A 19,882-nucleotide genomic window follows, 5' to 3' on the forward strand; every position below is an offset into this window, starting at 1 on the left:
ACCTTAAAAAGAAAATGAAGGCATGTCTAAATGAAGAGAAAAGTGAAAACTGGAATTGGTAGTTATCTGAAACTGTTGAATTCTACAATATACCCTGAAATTTGTAACAAGCATGCTATTGAGGAATGTGATGTGCTGCCCCTCAAGCTTACACTGAGCTTCATCGAAAAAGTGCAGGATGTTAAACAGAGATACAAGAATGAGCATGTCAGGGTGAGAATAGCAATTGAAAGCTCAGGGACACATTCATGATCTAAAGAAAGACACTTCTTTAAAGTGTCACCCCATCTGTTTGGTTTCCATGATGTAAAAACCATAAATGCACTGAATGCAGAAAATTAAACTAGAACAAGTACACGCAAAAAATGCTGCATCACCCGAAAACTTGATGCCTGGAAGATAAAGGGAGGAGGTAGATGGGCAGGTGTTGCATTTCAATTGAAACATTAACACTGACACCTTTTCCTCTGTTGGATAGTTGCAAAAGATATGCCATTACTTTCAAGAGCAGGGAAAATCCTTCCGTAACATTGAGCTCTTCTTCCGTTGTCCCCACCAAGATGTTGATCTCCTCTTCCGTCACTCTGCAATGATGTTGTGCTTCTCTTCCATCACAGCCACCTCTAGGCCTTTATCTCTGGTAAGGAGTCCTCGCTGCCCAGTAATGACCCCTTCTCCCGGTCCCAACATTCGTCCCATTCCTCATGGACTCCCCCTGCCGGCCTTCTACCCTCTTTTATTTCCAACTACTGGCATGACACCAACCATCTTGACTTCTCCATTTCCGTTACCCACTCCAATCTCACCCCCTCTGAACGCTCAGCTCTCTGCTCACTCAGCTACAATCCAAAATTTGTTATTAAACCCACCAAAAAGGGAGATGCCGTCATAGTTTGGCAAGCTGTCCTCTACCATGCTGAGGGAAATCGCCAGCTCTCGGACACCTCCTCATACCTACCACATGACCATGAAGCCACAGACAAACACCAGGCCATCAACCCCCAGACTGTTTCCAATCTCATCACCTATAGCAATTTCCCCTTCACAATCTCCCTTCATATCCCAGCCACTCACTGCCCGCTTCCATCCCTCTCCCAAAATCCACAAAGAGGACTGCCAAGGCAGACCCCTTGTTCCTGCACCACTGAACTCATTTTCACTGAACTCATTATCTGTAAGGGGTTTCTGCGCCGAGCTTTCGCCCGACCTAAGGTCCCCGTGCCTTGCTCTGATCCCTTGACCAGGTCGTGCACACTGGTTCCCCGTGAGTGGTTCGACCCACTCACCCCCTACGGTTCTAGACACTGGACTTAGATGCAGGAGCGTTTATAGTGCAGAAAAATTCAACCAGACCAGATTTGAAAACCAGGGTTTAAATGGAAAAGGCTTTTATTTAGCGCTTGGGACTATTGTCCATGAATACTTATATATTTCTATACGACATATCTATAAAACACATATTGAATCACATGAATACCTTTGACTTATGAATCATAAAACGCACAGTTCTACAAGACATATACACGAATACCTTTTTCTCTGAATTCTTAAACACACAATTCTACAAGACATATACACGACTGTAAGATGGGGAACGTACGATCATAGGATCCCCCCAGGGCCGCGTCCTTAGCCCCCTACTGTACTCCCTGTACACACATGACTGTGGGGCCAGGTTCAGCTCAAACTCCATCATCAAGTTTGCTGATGACACTGTGGTGGTGGGCCGGATCTCCAACAACGATGAGAAGGCCTACCGGGAGGAGGTGGCTGATCTGGCACTCTGGTGTCAGGACAATAGCCTCCTCTTGAATGTCACTAAAACAAAGGAGCTGATTGTGGACTTCAGAAGGGCTAAACATCCAAGGACGTACACGCCACTGGAGATAAATGGGTCTATTGTGGATAGGGTGAGCAGTTTTAAATACTTGGGAGTCCGCATCACAGAGGATCTGACGTGGGCAACGCACATTGCCGCACTGGTGGGTAAGGCTAAGCAGCGACTTTACCACCTTAGACAACTAAGGAAATTCAGAGTGTCTCTGAGGATCCTTCATTGCTTCTACTCTGGGGCTGTAGAGAGCATCCTGTCCGGCAACATTACAGTCTGGTTTGGGAACAGCTCTGCCCAGGACAGGATGGCCCTGCAGAGAGTAGTGCGTTCGGCAGAACGCACCATGGGAACTACACTCGTCCCCCTGCAGGACCTATACATCAGGAGGTGCAGATCCAGAGCAAGCAAGATTATGAGGGACCCCTGCCACCCCAGTAACGGACTGTTCCAGATGCTACGATCAGGCAAACGCCTCCGCTGTCACGCTGCGAAAATGGAGAGGATGAGACGGAGCTTCTTCCCACAGGCCATCAGGACTGTCAACTTTTATAACCCCAGAGACTAAATTTTTGCCGACACTAATAGTAACTTATTAACTTTATTTATATGCATTTGTAACTGTAATTCTTTTTTGTGCACAACCCGCAGGCATTGCCACTTTCATTTCACTGCACATCGTGTATGTGTATGTGACAAATAAATTTGACTTGACTTGACATACCTCGATTCCATCCTGTCCCCCCCTCGTCCAGTCCCTTCCAACCTACATCCGAGACAAGTCAAACATGCTTCAACTCTTGAATAATGTTGTGTCCTGTCCATCATTGGCTCATCATTACCATGGATGTCCATTCTCTTTATATCTCCATTCCCCATCAGGAATGTATCAAAGCCCTCCAGTTCTTTCTTGAACAGAGACTCAATTAATTTTTCTGTACTAACACACTCCTCTGCCTGATGGAAGTTGTCCCCACCCACAAAAACAACTCTTTTGACTCCTCTCTCTTTCTTCAATTTAAAGGTGTAGCCATGGGCATTCACATGGGCCCCAGCTTAGCCTTTTTGGTGGTTGCATCAAAGTGACCTTGTTTCAGACATACACTGGTACAACCACCCAACTCTTTCTCCACCAAATCTACAACTGCGTTGGGGGTGCCTCCTGCAACCGTGCAGAGCTTGTTGATTTCATTAACTTTACCACTAACTTACAAAGACATTATGCTCTACTCTCTATTTCTCCATCTCGGCTGCATCTGCTCCCAAGATAAGGTTTCCAAAAGAACAACACATAATTCTAATATTTCCATCACCTGCAACATGATCCCACCACCAGTCACATCTTCCCATCCCTTCCACCTTCTGCAGAGAAGTCCCTCTCTGCAACTCCTTGGTTCACTCATCCCTTCCCACCAAAAACTACCCCCTCACCAGGAAATGTAATACCTGGCCCACACCTCCACCCAGGGACCCCAGCAGCTCATCCAAGTGAAGCAGAGGTTCACTTGCACCTAGTCTAACCTCATCTGCTGCATCAGATATTCACAATGTGGCCTCCTTTACATCGGCAAGGCCAAGCATAGACTTGGCAACCGTTTCGCTGATCAGGGCTCAGTCCCTGCCAAGACCTACCGGATCTCCCAGTTACTAACCATTTTAACTCCTCTTCCTATACTGACCTTTCTGTCCAGGGCCTCCTCCATTGCCACATGCAAACTAGAGGAACAATGCCCCACATTCTGTTTGTTTACAACCAAATAGCATGAACACTGAATTCTCCCATTTTACATAACTACCAAATTATTTCTGTATTTGCTATATTATAAAAAATGACCATTCTTCTAAAGTAATCATTTATCGTTTGTGTATACGGGATAAGAAAGGCAACACAAAGCTCTCTAGTCAAATTTGGTAAAACTGGCTTGTGTTAAAATAATACATAAAACATGGACGCTCATAAATTTTGAACGTGGGCTGGAATTGTAGTTTTTCAAAATCAAAAATTAAGAGTCTCCATCAATCATACTGACAATTCCATAAACAGAATCATAATTACAAAAACTCCTAATCCCAGCAATGTAATTTCACATTTCCATTCAATGTTCCCCTTAATCTCTTTCACGTTTACAAAACTAATGAGTATACAAAAATAATGTTCCTGGAGTATGTGGCAGATTGGTAACCCAATGATCTTAACTATAATCCATCAACTAGAGTTCAAATCCTCCACCATGGCAGTTATGGAATTTAAATATAATTAATAATCTACAGTTTGCATCAACAATAAGTCTTAATAATTGTCGCCACCAAAATTTTCCCAAGATTGTTGTAAAAACCCATCTGATGCTTACGCAAGAAAACCTCCCATCATTATCCAGCCTGGTTTATGTGCAATCTAAACCCTTGTAGCTAACTCAGATCCCCTCAGGAATGGTGTAGCAAAGCCAGTTGTGGCAAGCTCACCACTACCTTGTCAAAAGGCGATTAGCAAATATAGATAGTACTGTTGTAGTATTACACACTGAATTGAACTTAGGCTCCTGGAGTAAATGTCAACACGACTGCGTATCAAAATATAGCCCGTAATAGGTGTGCACAATAAACTCACATAGGTAATTTACATTGTATTCTGCGCTTGGAAAAGTTTTTTAACACTTAAAAGTGTAGCTAAAGCAGATTTGTCCACGATTCAAGCCTTCATTTCAGCAATGTAGTCACAAAAGCAAAGAGCATTTATTTCAGAGTAACTTCAACATAAGTGTTGTATCCAACCCATTAGTAGAAGCCAGTTACAGGCAGGCCACAGGTTCCAGAGAACTATTCATAAACTGAATTTTTCATATATCAGAAGTGGACTAGATCAGCATGCAGTAGAGAATGACAGAATCACCCAAGACAGAGCACAGACGCGGGAAGAGCTCCAGTCAGCCTCACTAAATCAGTGAGCGAGGGAGTCTGCTGATTCATCCTTGCTTTGCCCAGCTTTACGCAGCACTCGATTATTGTAGATTGTTCATATATATGGGTGTCTGCCTATACATTGTGCATTCATAACCCAGGGAAGACTTGTATTCTCCTTAGCACAGCCTGACTGGCTAAGCAGTTCTTAAGGGCCTATCCCACTTAGGCGATTTTTTTGGCGACTGCCGGTGACTGTCAAAGTCATAGCAGATCGCCAACATTTTCTTTTACCCTACGACAATGACCACGACTATGCGGAGTCAGGTCGATACAAGTTACTTTTTTTGTGAAACTAGCACCTGGCTAAGAGATTACACCGTCTTTGGAAACATTGCAAAATTCCCACGCTTATCAATGCGTCCTAATTTTCGTTGAAATCACTGACAAGTCTGTAATTACTTGAGTTTTGAAATATAACATCTTGCCCGGGTTACTTGAAAACTAAGCTTCACGGTGACAAGGCATAAAGGGGGGTTGACTTCCAGTTTACTAATAGCAGCATTAAGAAATTTAATTTTAAACATAGTTAAATGGATTTTTGTACGGAGTGTGGGCATTCTTTGAAAATGTACGGGAGATGCATATCTGGTTTCTGGGTTGCATATCTGTGTTGGGAGCCTACTTAAACATCGGGAAATTCCCACACTTACCTGACCGTCAAACTGTCGCCTCCAATCTACCTGTCAAATGTCCTGACGGTAAATAAATTGGTTAAACACAAGTATTTTATGGTATCTTCAAATTACTTTACTTAATTTAATATTACGTGCTTCTAAATGCATCTGCGACAACCTAGCAAACCTGGGGACAGCATGCGACAGCGCCCGCAATAAGCAACGATACCTGGCGACAAGCCAGCTGTCACCGAGAAATTTCTATCTGGAATATTTCTCAACGACACGCCGAGATCCACTACGATTCTTTGAAGACTCCTCACAAACATGCCCGCGACACCCCGACAAACTGTCGGCGACAGCCTAGTCGCCTTAAAATCGCCTAAGTGGGACAGGCCCGTTAAGTTTTCCATTTTGCAGATTTTACATTTTTTCAGACAAAGATTAGAAACTTCAAAAGGACTTAAATTCTAACAGTCCTGATCAGCCTTCACTTTTCTCTGACTCTGTCTTGCCCATGTCATATTAGAGAACTATAGGTCAGTGAGCCTGATGTCAGTGATGGAAAAGTTGTCGGAATGATCTATGGAGACAGGATCTACCAGCATGTGGATAGGCACAAGCTGATTGGGGATAGTGAGTATGGCCTTGTGCAAGGAAAATAGTATCTCACAAATTTGATCTTTTTTTTTGAAGAGGTCACCAAGAGGATAGATTAGGGCAGGGCAGGGCAGTGGACCTCGTCTGTGTAGACTTTAGCAAGGTCTTTGACAAAGTCTCTAATGGTATGCTAGTTTGGAAGGTTAGACCACAGGGAATCAAAGGTGAGCTGGACAAATTAATTCAAAATTGGTTTAGCGGAAGGAGTCAGGACATTTTTTCGGCCTGTAAACAGGAGTGTCACAGGGTCAGTACAGGTAGTTATCTCATAAATTTGTAGATGACACCAAAATTGATGGTATAGTGGACAGTGAGAAAGGATACCTAGGTTTACAACAAAATCTAGATCAGTTGAGAAGGTGGGTCAAGGAATGCCAAATGGAATTTAATTCTGAAAAGTGTGAGTTGTTGAATTATCAACCAGAGCAGGCGTTATACGGTAAATGGTAGAGTCTTGGAGAATGTTGCAGAACAGAGAAATATGGGAGTACAGGTACATGGTTATCCAAAAGTGGCAAGTCAGATGGATGGTTTGGTGAAGAAACCTTTGGCACACTTGCAATCAGTGGGAAGGGTATTAAGCACAAAAGTTGGAACATCATGAATTAGTTGTCTAAGTCTTTGGTGAGATCACGCTTGGAATACTCTGTGCAATTCTGGTCATCGGCTTTTGGAAGGTTGCAAGTTAGTTTGGCACGTTTGGAAAGTTAGGAAGAATGCTGAAGAGATGCAGCGGATCCTTTCTAGGGCTCGAGTTATAGGGAGAGGTTGGATAAACCGGGATTTTTTTTCCTTGGAGCTTAGGAGGCTGAAGGATGACCCTATTGAGGTGTACAAGGTCATGAAAGGCATGGACAAAGTGAATGTTCAAGGTATTTTTCCCAAAGTAGAGGATTCTAAAACGAGAGGGCATTGGCTTAAGGAGGGATTTAAAAGAGACCTCAGTAGTAACATTTTCACTCGGAGGGTAGTCCATATTTGGAATTGAGATGCCAGAAGCAGCTATGAAGTGATTACAATTATAACAGTTAAAGGTCATTTGTTCAAATACATGACGAGGAAGTGTTTAGAGGCCTATGGGACAAATGCAGGGAAATGGGACTGTATGCCAACTTGGATGACATGAAGGTGAGTTAAAGGGCCTGTTTCTGTGCTATATAACCCTATGACTATGTCCTTTCTCATGTTTTCACTAACACTTCCAATCTTCCCCTTTCCAATCCCAAACAATTTGTCCCTTAAAAGAAGCTTCTGCTTTATTCCTATTTCAATTACAAGCCTGACATGGTGCTGAATGATCCACTATCTTCACCTCCGTTTCCATTTCTTTGGTTAGGAGTCATCATACCAAACAGTGGATCCTTACACCTACCTTCAGAATTCCTTTTCTAGATGGACTCCTACGTTCTTACCACTCTTGATCTATTCATCACAAATTGCACTACTGCAAAATTGCCCGATTCAACTTTTTTTTAAACCGCTCTTCCTCATCCTAACCATCTTGGTCCTTATTAAGGAGAGCACTAAGGAGGGCATCTCAGGTCTCATATCCCAAAACAGATTGCTACCTTGAACAGAAAAAGTAGTTGAAGCAAATACAGGGACATTTATTTTGCACCAAAACCACAATCTAAAATGTAACCTCATGAAATGAATGCATAACTCAAGTCCTTATTCATGAAAAATATATTTTTTTAAATAACTGATAAGATCTAAATACAAGTAACAACAGCAGAATTAAACTGAAAAAATCTGTAATCAAGAGAATTAAAGTAGCAAAAAATATATTATAACAAAAATTTGCCTAATTATAGCCCCGATCATATTTTATTTAAAAGGTTGATTTACAAATAAAACTTCATAACATCCAAAAAATGTGTATAAATCACAGATCTAGAACAAAGAAATGGTAAAATCATGAAAGACCCAAACTACATGTTGGAATACATCAATTTCATGCATATGACCATGGATTCAGAAGTGGGGCATCTTTGTTAACACATGAAAAAAATCAGAACCAAACATTTATGATTAACTCCTAAATGATCAAACAATGATCAATAAGGAAAGTATATTTGTGTGCCAAAAATGACAACAGGAAATTTGATAGCAGAAAAGAGTGTGCAAACAAGTAAGCTTCAGTTTCACAGTGCTCCAAGTATATGACAGGTTGGTATTGTTTAATCCAATTGAGGATTTTGACCACAACAGGCAGCAATTCAGCTGTGGGGAAATTCTTCATCATTTGAATTTAAGATCCATAAAACATCTATTACAACATCAGAAATGTTTTTCAAAATAGTCATTCTTTGCTATTCCTGATTTTGTTTCCAAACTACTGGAGTTTTAATCAGGGAAAGATAGCTCCTCAAAAATAGTGCGGCCACCATCAAACTGCACGGTAGTTAGTAATGTATTTAAAAGTGAGTTTGATCCATAGTTTTAATTTATTGATTTTTTCTTTGTTTTTAATGTTATCTATGAGTACTGTGTTTACAAGCCTGTTATGCTGCTGCAAGTAAGAATTTCATTGTTCTGTTGTCAGTACGTATGACAATGAAAAACTCTTGACTTCTAACTCCTTTAAACTTTCCCCCTCACACCTTAAAGCTATGTCATCTAGTATTTGGCATTTCCACCATTGTAAAAAGATTCTGATTTTCTCACGCTGCCCTTACCTCTCATGTTATAAACTTCTACCATGTCTCCCCTCAGCTACTGACATTCTACAGAAAACAATTCAAGTTTGACCGAAGATATATACAAAAAGCTGGAGTAACTCTGCGGGACAGGCAGTATCTCTGGAGAGAAGGAATGGGTGACATTTCGGGTCGAGACCCTTCTTCAGTGGTTAGGGATAAGGGAAACGAGAGATACAGATAGTGATGTGGAGTGATAAAGATCAATGGAAGATATGCTGCCTGTCCTGCTGAGTTACTCCAGCTTTTTGTGTCTATCTTCAGTTTAAACCAGCATCTGCAGTTCCTTCTTACACAATTCAAGTTTGACTTTCCCTTCCATATAGCTCGTACCCTCTAATGCTGGTAGCATTCTGATAAACCTTCTGCATCCACAAAGCCTTCACATCCTTGCTGTAATGGGGCAACCAGAACTGCACACTATATTTTAAATACAGTTTAAACAAAGATTTTTTACGCCGCAATGTGACTCCGGGTGCTTAATGCTGACAAATGATGTTACGTACACTATACACTGCCTTTACTACTCTATCTATTGCTACTTTCAGGGAGCTATAGATTTGGACCCCAAGATCCCTCTACATTAATGCAGTCCTTCTCAACTCTAAGATGGACACAAAAAGCTGGAGTCACTCAGCGGGTCAAACAGCATCTCTGGAGAAAAGGAATAGGTGATGTTTTGGGTTGAGACCCTTCTTCAGACCATCATAACTCTGTTCTCTAATCGCCAAACATCCATGATAGCTTTGAGAAAAATCTCAACAGTAAAATAAGTGTGAAAGCAATGTTATCAAAGTAAAATGGCTGATAAATCATTGCTCCCTGAAAGTGGCAACATGTAGATGGAATGGTAAAGGTGTACAGTAAGCTTGCCTTCATCAGGTATGACTGTCAGGAAGTCACATTGCATTGTTAGGCCATATTGAGTATCGTGTGCAGTTCTTGTTAATTTCAGAAGACTTTTGATAAAGTGAAGGGGGAAAGGGGGGGAAGGGAGCGATGTCCTGAAGAAAGAGCTGTCCCCGGGGCTAAAACACGAGCCCCACCAACAGCCATGTCATTGAAACAAGCGGTGGACAAAGGGCTTGCTAGTGTACTCTGCAAGTTGGGAGTGGGGCCAGAAGCCAGGGATGGGCTGGCAGCTCATTTCATTCACATTCAGTTTATGTTTTATATTAGTTTAATTTACTTTTCTGACACTCCATGCTGCTTTAAGAGACATGGGAGGAGTGTTATTAGCGGGCTAAGAGTATATTGTTGTTTCATTATCACATGACCTGCTGGCCCAGCAAAATGGATAATCCAGAAAGGTTCTGGAACGAGGGTGCCGGAAAAATCAGTTTTCAACCACGTATAAGTATTGGCAAACTTTGAGATTTGGAATTTTTTTATTTTGTAATAGTTCTCTTAACTCGACAAAGTTCAGACTTAATTCCAATCTTTCCGATGTGAAAGAGAACAAATCTGGAACATTGTGGAACACAGTGGTTTTAGTAGCTTCACTTATTTTGTGATATAATGAACAAAGAGAGATGTGGATTGTTTTGTGATCATGGTTTTTGTGACCATTTCCCATTTAATCATTTTGGTATGTGCCACGGGGTAGTTAAAGCGATTTAGTGTAACTGCAAACTGCCAACATTAAATTTTACACAACAAACAAGGCTAACACATTACCAACCAATTAGGTAACATAATTCCTTCTTATAATTTCTATTTTGATAAATGAAGATCAAACTTCGAGAGGTGAGTATTTGCATTCCTCATTATTTTAGTAAATGTACACATACATCAAGGTAAAAAAATTGTAGTCCTGATATTAGCAAATGCTTCCTCAAGAAGATGAGCAAGATCTGGTGAATTCAACAGTCGTTTTTCTTGCAACCAAATGGAATGGTCTGACAACCTTCACATTTGCATTTCAACACAAATTTCATAAAATGGGTATGTAGAGGGAAGTGGAATAACAGAGGCCGTAAAATAGAGAATTTGTTTGCTGTCAGTCTTAAATTAAATAACAATTGATTGCTGCTTATTTGTTTTTCGAACGATCACACAGATACATAGCAAGACTGTCATCTTTTCAGCAAATTTACAACACAAAGCTGTTGCTTTCATCAACTAATAAATTTGACTTAAAGTAATAATTTGCATCTGGTGATTACCAGCAAGTGTTAACCCTGTGACCACTGTACCGCAATTACATTCCACGAGCTCAATGCAAATGGAGAATTGTCATCAGCCAAAATCCATTTACTGTTGTTAGTATAGGAGCATATATTACCAGTTGCAAAAATAACCCACAATTCCAACATTTTAATTCAACTCTTGCTAAACTCCAGCTACACATTCCATCATTCCACTCAAAAATACAAGATTTTGGTGAATGTCTATTGACTGCTAAAGGGACCATTCGCAAATCGACTTAATGATTATTTTCCATTCAGTTTTCACATCTTGAGAAGATTTTCTTGTGCTTTGCATTAATTCTGTACATAACTAACTTTGACTCCAATTTCACTTCAGATGATTCCATTTAAAACCTGACCACATTGCTAGGGTAGTTTCATTTTTGTTAATGGCTCGAGTTGTTTGCATGCACCACTTTACCTTTGACACAGCTATCTCTACCAGCCAATTCTCAAACATTTGGCATTCACCCTCACATGCTAATTATGATTCATTTAACTATTTCAATGCTATAGTTTAAAAAAGTAGTGGAGGGCATCTACAACACACGATGCCTCAGAAAAGCCACCAGCATCCACAAAGACTCTTCACACCCCTGCCACAGTCTGTTCAAACTTCTACCATCGGGCAGATGATACAAGGCCTTCTACGCCCGCACCTCCAGACTCAGGAACAGCTTCATCCCCAGGGCCATAGCTGCTATGAACCGGTCCTGCTGAGCCAGATGGTCACATCGCAGTGAACCGGCACAGATCTACTTGCACTTTATTCTGTTTTAAAACGGTTATAATTTGTTCCATTGGGTTGTTTAAATTAATACTGACCAGCTAATTAATTTATTGCATCGTATGGGAGGCGCATTCCCAATCTCATTGTACCCCTGTACAATGACAATAAAGATATATTGTATTGTATTGTATTGTATAAAATCTTCATGTTGCAAGCAATTTCACTTGATCTTCAATTAGGCAGATTAAAAAGTTGTGTTTAATTAGGCAAGTTTGAATACCTGGCATTTTAAACAATATACAACAAATCTGCATTAACGTTTATTTTTCCCCAGGATGGCACATACACCATACTTCATTGAAAATGTCAAATGTATTAGTTTCAGTACTATGAACAATTACACTCCTACACAATATTCCCATTGAACAACTGATGCTTTTCCGACTAAATTGGAAGATAAAGCAACTGTGTTGAAAAGTCCTGCCCATCAAAATAAAGTAAAACTCCAAATCAATTACAAGATTTTTGACTTCCAGAGGTATTGAAGTATAACAATACATAAAAATAAAAACAAACCCAAGATTGAACCTTGCAATAGAGGCTTTTGAAGTGAACTACAATGTATAACTGCTGTAACGTGCGAAACTACAGTAGTACAATATTGGAATTTGGATGTTGCTGCAGTTGATTTCAGTCAAAGTGGAGAAAATCTAGAGCTTAAAAGGAAGCCATATTTCTTGATCTCAATAACTTGAAACATTTTCTTTAAGGGCAGAAAATATCTATTAATATCTTTTACATCTTAGGCAATGAGTATCATCAACTCTACATTGTCATGTCCTTAAAAATATTTAAATATGCCTCAATTTAAACTGGTAAAAGTGAGTGAAGATATAAACCTATTGAACTGAAAGAAATTTATTTGAAGTTTGGTCAATTACTTCTTGGCTTTTGTAAGTTTCAAACTGGTTTGACAAGAATCACAGGTCGTGAAATAAACCCATGAAGACAGATGATTTTGTTGGGTGCCACTATTCCATGATTTTGTCCATGCTTGTGATAGAATATGTAATGCTTAGACAGCTTCAGATCATTTGAATAAAAACAATCTGACATTTTATTTTATAGTATAGTTTTAATTTAATTGGGCCTTTTGCTCAACTGCTTTATGAACTCTGTACTCAATGGAGAGGTCATATGCAGTGCTGATTTATGTTTTGTGATTCAGTGCCAGCCACATAGGTCAATCATAAAGGACAGACCTCAATACACTGTGGAACGAACTAAGGAACAGATTATTTTTGATTTTATCTCATGGAAAGAGGCACGATTAATTAATGAGGGGCAGCACAGTGGCAATCTTCAGAACTGCTAGCTCCAGCTCCACTGACACATTTTCAATCCCCAATATTGGCCGTGGGAAGTTTGCATGGCTTTCCTCTAGGAGCTTTGGTTTACTCCCACATTCCAAAGACGTGCAAGTTGGTAGAGTAAATGGCCTGCAAATTTTGTCTAATGCAGGATTTGGTAGAATTTGAGGGAATTGAAGATTATGGAGAGCATAGGCCACAGGAATAATTAGCAGGGACATGGAATTGCTCTGTGAGCTGACAGAGACTCAAAGGATAAAATGGCCTCCTTAGATTTCAGAAGAGAATATGGAAGTGATTAGGGAGTGTCTGGGGAAAGGTAATCATGTTCAAATTTCATATTCAGATTGAGAGTAAGAAATGTAGGTCTGAAACTTGTGCATTAAACTTAAGGCCAATTTAGTTGGCTACAGTTTAGGAAAGTAGATCAGTACAGTAAGATAATTGATCAGCAGTGATAGAAATACAGAATAATACAGTAAACCCTCGTTATAACGAACCATGGGGGGGGTGAGGGGAATGGTGTCCGTTATTGTCGATTCTCCACTATAACAGAGTACGGTATTATCATTAAAAGTAGTTGAAATAAAGAACTGCAGATGATGGTTAATACACCAAAGGACACAAAGAGCTGGAGTAACTCAGCAGTTCAGGTAACATCTCTGGGGAACATGGGTAGGTGACGCTGGGACCCTTCTTCGGACTGAAGCAGTCTGTTAATTTACTCCAGTGCTGTGTGGTTTCACCTTAAAACTAGGTGCCAATTACGTTAGTCTGCACCAGCGAGCTCTTCTTCACCACCTGCTGCATAGTCTAGTTAACACGACTGTTGTTGCAGCCCCTGGCCGGCAGTGCTATCTTCAGTCCGCTGCCAACAACAGGTCACACTTGGTCACTGTAGGGGAGGGGTGGGGTCCAGCTACAGCTGCATCAACTGGACCATGCCGTGGGTGAAGAAGGGCTAGCTGGTGCAGCTTGCAAGCCGGATGCGACATTGGAAGCCAGGGCTGTAAGCGAAGGGGAGGTGGTACAAGCTGCAGGTGGCTTTAGCAGGTCAGCCCGTTATAACCAAAATCCATAATAAAGAGATCTGTTAAACGGAGGGTTTACTGTATTTCACTATTCGCAACAAATATTCATTGACAAATAGCACAAAGATGATACATTTTGTAGCCTACGTGGGAACAGAAGGATAGGATCCAATTCAGCACAAGGCATATAGTTCAGCTAAGTTTAATGATGCCCAAAAATTGAGAAATTTTAGAAACCAGTCAAGGATATTTATTAAAAAAGACAATAAATTGAACATAATTTGGGACAAGACATAATAGAATGCGCTTCCAGTGTATAAAATGGAAAAGAATAGCTATGATAAATATTAGTCCCTTCGACAAGGATATTGGGGGATTAAAGGAAAAAATGGCAGAAATTTTGAATAAATATTTTGCATTCGGTTTCATGGTTCAAAGTGATTCCAATAAGAGTGGAAAATATAGGGGCAAATGGGAAGAACATAAAATCCAAATAATCACCAGGTAAAGATACAGGGCTTGGATTAGGGCACACCCTCAGATACAGTTGGATTGGACACACCCTCAGAAAACCTGCCACAAACATCACCTGTCAAGCCCTGAAATGGATCCCTCAAGGGAAATGGAAAAGAGGTCGTCCCAGGAACAGCTGGAGAAGAGGTGTCCAGGCAGAAATGTCTGGGAGGGGGCTCAACTGGGGAGATCTCGAAAGAACTGCCAACAACCGAGTGAGGTGGAAGACATGTATCAATGGCCTATGCTCCCTAGAGGAGCAAAGGGCTTAAGAAGAAGAAAGATACAGAGCAAACAATGAAACTAAAGATCGACAAGTCTCATACCTCACAGCTTGCCTCCCAAGGTCGTAAAAGAAAATGTTTAGAGTATGAACTTCCAAAATTCCCAAGATACTTAAATGTTCACAGCAGATTGGTAAATTACATATATAATGCCCAGATTCAAGAAGAGGGAGAAAGCAGGAAATTGTAATCCAGTTGACTAAACATCTGTCATAGGGTAAAATGCTGAAATCTATTATTAAGGAAGTAGTAATAAAACATTTGGAAAACATTAATAACATCAGACACATTTTGCTTAACAGATGCAGCCTTGTTTAAAGATGTAATGAGCTGCATGGATGAAGAGGAATCATTTGGATTTTCAAAATGGGGCGAGAAAAGATTATGCAGCAAGAGCTTGTAGCATTGGGGATAATATGGATAAAGGATTGACTAACAATTACAAAACATAAATGAATGATCTGCACGTTTGCAAGTTGTAACTACAGGTGTATATAGGGCACAGAGCTGGGTTTCTATAGCTTACAATGTATATTAGTGAATTGCATGAAGAAACTATTTGCTGATGATACAAAGAAGAAAAGTAACTTGTTAGGATACACACTGTTTGCAAAAAAATAGGCAAACACCAACCAGACAAAAACTTACAAATGAGTATGAGATAGAGAATTGTAAGGTTACCAATTTTATTTTCATGCTGTATTTCTAAACTAAACTAAAAATAGAATTTGTTAAAATGAAGACCACAGAATGCTACAGGAGCTTGGGTGTTCTTGTTCACAAAACAAGGTTAGATGCAGATATAGAAAGTATTAGACAGGAAAATAAAATGCTGACAAAGGGGTGGAGTACAAAGGCAAGTCTTGTTCCAACTTTACAGGCATTAGTAAATACACATCTGGAGTTCCTGCACTGGAGGAGTTTCTAAAAGGTTTGCTCAATTAATTGCTTTGATGAAGATGTTTCAGGAGGAAGTGGTGAGCTTGCATTCACTTCAGTTTAGAAGAAATATTTTTGATACACGAAAGATTTTAGGAGACAAAGAAGATACTAAGATGATGTCTCCCCTCGTGAAGAACCGAGGAAGCATAGATTAAGAATTAGGGCTACCAATATGAGACAGAGAAATCTATTTTTAGTGTGTCATATATTTTTTGAATCCTGGAGCTGTGAAGGCTAAATCATTAAAACACATACAAGCCCAAGACAGGTGCTTAAATTACCAAGAAAATTAAGGATAAGGGAAACAGGCAGGAAAGTGAAACTGAAGCAAAGTTCAGATCAGTCATGATCTTACCGAAAGGTGGAACACGTCCAAGTCATATGACCTACTTGTTCTTGTGTTATATTATACCTCAACCATCATTTTTAATATATTTTCCACTGCACCACAACATTTCCAATTTTGACATCTGCCATTTGTTTGTCTATCTGAATTTAAGCATGATATTCCATATACACTTGGTTAATGGTTCACAAATTTCATGTTCAGTATTGGTAACTAGTGGGAAAAAATGATTTTTTATGCCCCCAATTGGCTTTGTGCCATTGACTCAGAAGCAAAGTTACATATCCCAACTGGGAAAAAGTGTAAATATTAAAATACCAAGAGCTCGCCACGGTCCAGCGCAATTCTTGTTTAGCAATAAAATCCTCTGCCCAAGTTAAGAGTAAGTTGACCAGCACAGAGCACGCATTGCAGGAATAAACATTGGCAGAGATTTGTGATCAAATCCTTGAGTGAAAAAATAATTCAAAACATCACTGTACAGAAATATATATGGAGACTGCTTTAGGAAAATTATTTGGCACAGGTCATTCTGAATTTTACAGAATATCACCAAATTTAAAAAAGACAAATGAAAATACTGACAGAAAGTTTCCCCACAATCATCCCTAAAACAGTAATAAATACAAATGTGTTAATTTTTTATTATAAGACAGAAAAAATTGAGTTGAATTAACCAAATGTTTGATCGTTTAAAATAACTTTCCAAGTACTATTTTCTACATTGCTGCACAATGATCAATTCAAAATAGATGCGACAACATTAATCCATACAATAAAGTATTAAAGATTACCCCCATCTCCCAATTGCTCAACGTCTTCCACTGTGGGTTTATCAGGATACAAAGTCAATGAAAATAAGGCATAACAGACCAATACAAACATCCCTTTCGAACCCAAATTGTTAAACTTCCATATGAATAGATAGTTGCTGCCATACATTCCAACAGAATCGTCCACACCACGAAGCATTTGACCCTCACTGGCTTTTTAAAAACTATCAATGCAGTTTTGATGATTCTGCATTTACAAATAATCAACTTTCAGAAAAATGCAAGATGAAAGCAAATCTACAAACAGTTGCAATGCAGGTTTAATCTAATTCAAGTAGTAAATATTGATTCACTAGGTTGATCCGTAGGATCAAGTGGGTTGCCTTACAAAGCAAAATTGAAGAGGACTCAATGGGGTTTAGAAAAATGACAACATAATTCTAAATGGATTTGACATTGGAGACAAACAGCAGATATCTCCCTTCTTTAGGTATTCCAGAAGCAAAAGGGATAGTTTCAGAATAAATGATTAGCCATTTAAGACTGAGATAAGTAAGAATTTGTTTAGAGGGTTGTAACTCTTAGGATTTTTTTAAACCCAAATAGCTATGAAGATTGAATCATTGACTATACAGTATTTAAAGCTAATATAGACAAATATGCAATATAGAAGAGTTAGCATAGAGCGGAAGGTAGAGTTGATGCCAAGATCAGGTCTACCGTGATCTTATCAAACGGCAGAGCAAGCTTAGTTTGTATATGGCCTATTCCTATTTCTTATGTTTTTAATTAATGGCAGTGAATGTAATTTGTAGTTCATTCCGACTGGTTAGAATCAAGTTTTCTAATCACGTTTTAACATCAAAAACATGGCAACCAAATGCACGTACAATCAAACTTATCAAAATAGTTACCCAAGTTTGCAAATATGAAAAAGGATTAAAACCCACTGCTGAAAGTATAAGCTTTGCATTCTTGCCACAAATTTAGCATTTGTAAATTCCAGACAAATTTTCAGTTAGATATATCCAAAAGACCCAAGGAAATTCTAATACTCCTTCCACAATTTTGAACCTATAGCCTTTCATAAACAAAATGCAAAGTACACCAAGGTAACTGCTAAGAACAGTTTGCATTCTTTTTCCAAAGTATGTCCCCCCAAAATAGTAAGCAGAACACAAGAACTAGAAAACATCACAGAACATTTTGAAACCTGACATTTAAAAAGGCAATTTTTCGGCCTCATGATGGGCAATCTTAAGACACCCACCTTAAGCTGTAGAATAATTAACAGTAGAATAGGCAAATACATCCTAAGTGCATTAAGAGCTAACATAAAAATACTCGTGTCTGGCATATTTTAGAAATCTACTTCAAAGTCAGCAATCCACTGCTACACTATTGCTCCACTATAAAGCAATAATCATTCTACAAAAATAAGAATGGCTAATTTAACATGAAATAATTTCCCCCATTCAGTTCTAAAGCTCCGATTGATCTTAACATAATGCTTTATTTTTCACTCGTCTCAACAAGGTGTTGGAGCCCAGGTCAGGGCAATATGGGGAGACCCACACCGAAACAAAACTCAGTCAGAAAATCGAAAATGAGATTCACTTTGTTAAAACCATAAAACTCAAATTGCTCATTGCAACTCATTTTAACAGAAGAATCGGCACATATTTCTGCCCACTTCCACAAGAGCTTGATGTCACTTACCGGCGTAAATTCAAAGTTTTTCTGATTTATTAAGTTTAGAATGTACTCCAATCGAAATTGGTTCTCAGGATTGGCTAATGGGACTGGTGGAACCAACGTGTTCATTGCTTCCACTATTGTCTGCAAGAAAAATAAGAATAATTTTGGTCAAGCACATAATCTCATTTCCGCCTTCATAATTCTCCAACCACAAACTTCTCTATGCATTTCATACTGGGTATCACATCTCAACTTGTTCTCAAAGCTCATAGATGCGATTCCATAACTGTAAAGTATTCAGGAGCAAAAACAGAATCATCCCCCATTCTGGAAAACTGATCAAACACAATTCTCAACTTCAACTGACATATGAAGTGTGATACGGCTGCACATCTCGTGGATGCTGCTGCCTCACAGCTACAGCGAGCTGGATTCAATCCTAACCTCCAGTGTCATCTTTGTAAAGTTTGCACGTTTGCCTGCGTTTCCTCCCAAAAACATGGATTTCTAGTTAACTGGTCCCAGTGTGTTGGTGAGCAGTAGAACCATTGGAGATTGAGGGGGAACATGTGGAGAATAATAAGATTAGTGTACATCAGTGTAAATGGGTGTTTGATGGTCAGCACTAAGGGCCTGCTTCTGGTTCTATGATTATGACTGATAGCATAATATAAATTCTGTTTTGTGCTGGAACACATGAACAAAATACAGACAAAAGACAGGAAATATGCAGAATGCAGCAGGTGTGAGAACAGATGCAATAGGTTGATGCACTAGCCGATGAAATATTATCCATCTTAAACATGGACTCTCATTTCTCTCTCCATAGAGACAGCCTAACCAGCTGAGGGGGAATCTTATTGAAACATATAAGATAATTAGGGGATTGGACACATTAGAGGCAGGAAACATGTTCCCAATGTTGGGGGAGTCCAGAACAAGGGGCCACAGTTTAAGAATAAGGGGTAGACCATTTAGAACGGAGATGAGGAAGAACTTTTTCAGTCAGAGAGTGGTGAAGGTGTGGAATTCTCTGCCTCAGAAGGCAGTGGAGGCCAGTTCGTTGGATGCTTTCAAGAGAGAGCTGGATAGAGCTCTTAAGGATAGCGGAGTGAGGGGGTATGGGGAGAAGGCAGGAACGGGGTACTGATTGAGAGTGATCAGCCATGATCGCATTGAATGGCGGTGCTGGCTCGAAGGGCTGAATGGCCTACTCCTGCACCTATTGTCTATTGTCTATT

At 39.7% G+C, this 19,882-nt stretch overlaps 1 protein-coding gene across 2 annotated transcripts in view; it reads right to left on the bottom strand.

The window, feature by feature from the left end:
• Window positions 1-19,882, bottom strand: part of gnas (GNAS complex locus) — a 246,870-nt gene that overhangs the window by 115,409 nt on the left and 111,579 nt on the right. For both annotated transcript variants that reach the window (XM_078418648.1, XM_078418649.1), the window contains exon 4: window positions 18,663-18,782. In XM_078418648.1, coding sequence (XP_078274774.1) covers window positions 18,663-18,782 — 120 coding nt within the window. The remainder of the gene's footprint in view (window positions 1-18,662; window positions 18,783-19,882) is intronic.

This window comes from Rhinoraja longicauda, chromosome 22, assembly GCF_053455715.1.
Source record: "Rhinoraja longicauda isolate Sanriku21f chromosome 22, sRhiLon1.1, whole genome shotgun sequence".
Lineage (NCBI taxonomy): Eukaryota > Metazoa > Chordata > Chondrichthyes > Rajiformes > Arhynchobatidae > Rhinoraja > Rhinoraja longicauda.